Source organism: Ctenopharyngodon idella, chromosome 10 (assembly GCF_019924925.1).
Source record: "Ctenopharyngodon idella isolate HZGC_01 chromosome 10, HZGC01, whole genome shotgun sequence".
In the NCBI taxonomy this organism is placed as follows: Eukaryota; Metazoa; Chordata; class Actinopteri; order Cypriniformes; family Xenocyprididae; genus Ctenopharyngodon; species Ctenopharyngodon idella.
This window is the reverse complement of record NC_067229.1, coordinates 43,072,368-43,074,490: the sequence shown is the minus strand read 5'-3', so window position 1 is coordinate 43,074,490 and position 2,123 is coordinate 43,072,368. Positions and strand designations below refer to the sequence as shown.

The 2,123-nt window shown below is 37.2% G+C and overlaps 1 protein-coding gene across 1 annotated transcript; it reads left to right on the top strand.

Annotated features, from left to right (window-relative positions):
* The first annotated feature begins 233 nt into the window (after nucleotides 1-233).
* smtlb (somatolactin beta) lies at nucleotides 234-1,734 on the top strand. The gene is made up of 5 exons (XM_051908916.1): nucleotides 234-374; nucleotides 642-826; nucleotides 965-1,072; nucleotides 1,153-1,332; nucleotides 1,418-1,734. The coding sequence occupies exons 1-5, from the start codon at nucleotides 359-361 to the stop codon at nucleotides 1,613-1,615; spliced, it is 687 nt and encodes a 228-aa protein (XP_051764876.1). The 5' UTR covers nucleotides 234-358; the 3' UTR covers nucleotides 1,616-1,734.
* The last annotated feature ends 389 nt before the right edge of the window (nucleotides 1,735-2,123 follow it).

Sequence of the window (2,123 nt, the reverse complement as noted above, 5' to 3'; positions counted from 1 at the left end):
AGTTAATTTCTTATTCCTCACATTCTACTCATATAAAGATAAAAATGTGTAATACCTGATGAGTTGTTTCAAATGAAATATGGCAGGATGTAATATAAATTAAACATTCAGCCAAAAAACCTGTAAAGGAAACACTCAGAAACAGCTGAATTCTGCATCTGACATATGTCTTATTAAGTCAGAGATGATGCATAAAAACAAAGACACATGTGGTCACAAATATCAACTTACCATCACCTACGTTCAAGTTCTGTTCTCATTTGGTTAATTCATTAAGCCAGTAGAGTATATAAAGCATAGATAAATGTGACAGAACCACAACCAGAGTCCAACAAGACTTTTCTTTTGTTCCACAATAATGAAGAAAACTACAGGTACAGGGTCCTTACATCTGGCAGAATAGGAAAAAATAATGTAGCTCAGGCTAATTTGTTCAAAAGAATATTATTTCTTGATGGCTAACTGAAGTATATCTTGCTATAAATAAAGGAGTAGTCTATATATGCATACTATATAGTCTCGCTCACAAATAATATATAGTTGCTTTTATAATAAAGGTTCAGGCTATAAAACCAGTGTGAACATTAATGAATGTATCTGCTGACGGATCTCTCTCCTTTTGTCCCCTTACCATGCTGAAGTTCTCCAGGTTTGTGTGGCGTTTGTGCTCTGCTCACTGCAGGCTGTGATCGCATCTGCTGTGGACTGTCCAGACCAAGAGACTGGAGGGACTTCTTGTACCATCTCACTGGAGAAGCTTCTGGAACGAGCCGCTCAACATGCAGAGCTCATTTACCGCGTCTCAGAGGAGTCCAAGTTGCTGTTTGTGAGTAACAGAGAGAGATAAACCTAAAGCTAAGCTTCTTCTTGGAGTTTGCAATGACTTCAATCCCACTAAATTCCTTATGAGAATATGTAAACAGTCAACCAGCAGAATATTTTACTGAATGATTCCTATTTTCAGGAGGAGATGCTCGTTTCATTCGGAGGTGTGAATCTGTATGTTCCCAGCGGGACCATGTGTGCTCCAAAAACAGTGTCTATGTCTAAAAGTGAAATCCAACAGATTTCTGTGAGTTCCTCTAATGGCATCTGATGAAATTCATTGTAACAGAGTAACATTCTGCTAAGATAAACACATTTTCCCTCCAGGACAAATGGATCCTTCACTCAGTGCTGATTCTGATCCAGTTCTGGACTAATCCACTGGCAGATCTGCAGGCGTCTCTTGAGAATTATGAGAACGTCTCAAGTGCCCTGCTGAACAGAAGCAAATGGATGTCTAGCAAACTAACGAGCCTGGAGCAGGGGGTAGTGGTTCTTATTAGACAGGTAAATATGAAGTTTTGAAAATTATTAGACAAAACTCTTTTTCTTCATTTGGAAACATGTTTTGAAGTCAGTCTGTCTCTGTCAGATATTGGGTGACGGTGGTTTGCTGCTGGAGGTTCCCGAAGAGACATCCGATCATGCTGTCTCTTCCGATATGCTTGAGACTGTGAGAAGAGACTACAGTGTGCTCTACTGCTTCAGGAAAGATGCACACAAGATAGAGACTTTCCTCAAGCTCCTGAAGTGCCGCCAGATTGATAAAGAGAATTGCTCCTTTTTCTAAACTAAAAAAAAAAAATACATATATGCAAATTCTTCTGCCAGACTATTTGAGTGTTTTTATTCTGCCAAAGTTGGTTTTGCATTTGCACAAATATTAAAACAAATATGTTTGCATGATTACTTGGAGATTGTGTTTTTGCCTCTATAATGTCAGATATGGTTCAATGAAGGTTTGTAAAATGTGATGTTCTAAATTAAAATGCATATTAAGAGAAATATTTGATCAAAATCACTTTCATATACATACAGTACAGCGAGAGATGGTAAATTGCTGTCTGGGATTACATAAAAAAATCTGGATTATTTCCATTTAAACCAAAACAAAGAGAAATGGTGTAAAACTGAGTCATAATATTTTAACAAAAAGATAAGATGTATTTTTACTCCAGTGAAGCGCAAGTACAATTTGATCATTCTCAAGTCACACTGGACAACATGGATCATCAGGTTTTGTTCAATCTTTCTCTTTTCATCATTAAAGCAAAAGAAGGATATTTGTGAAACGCTTC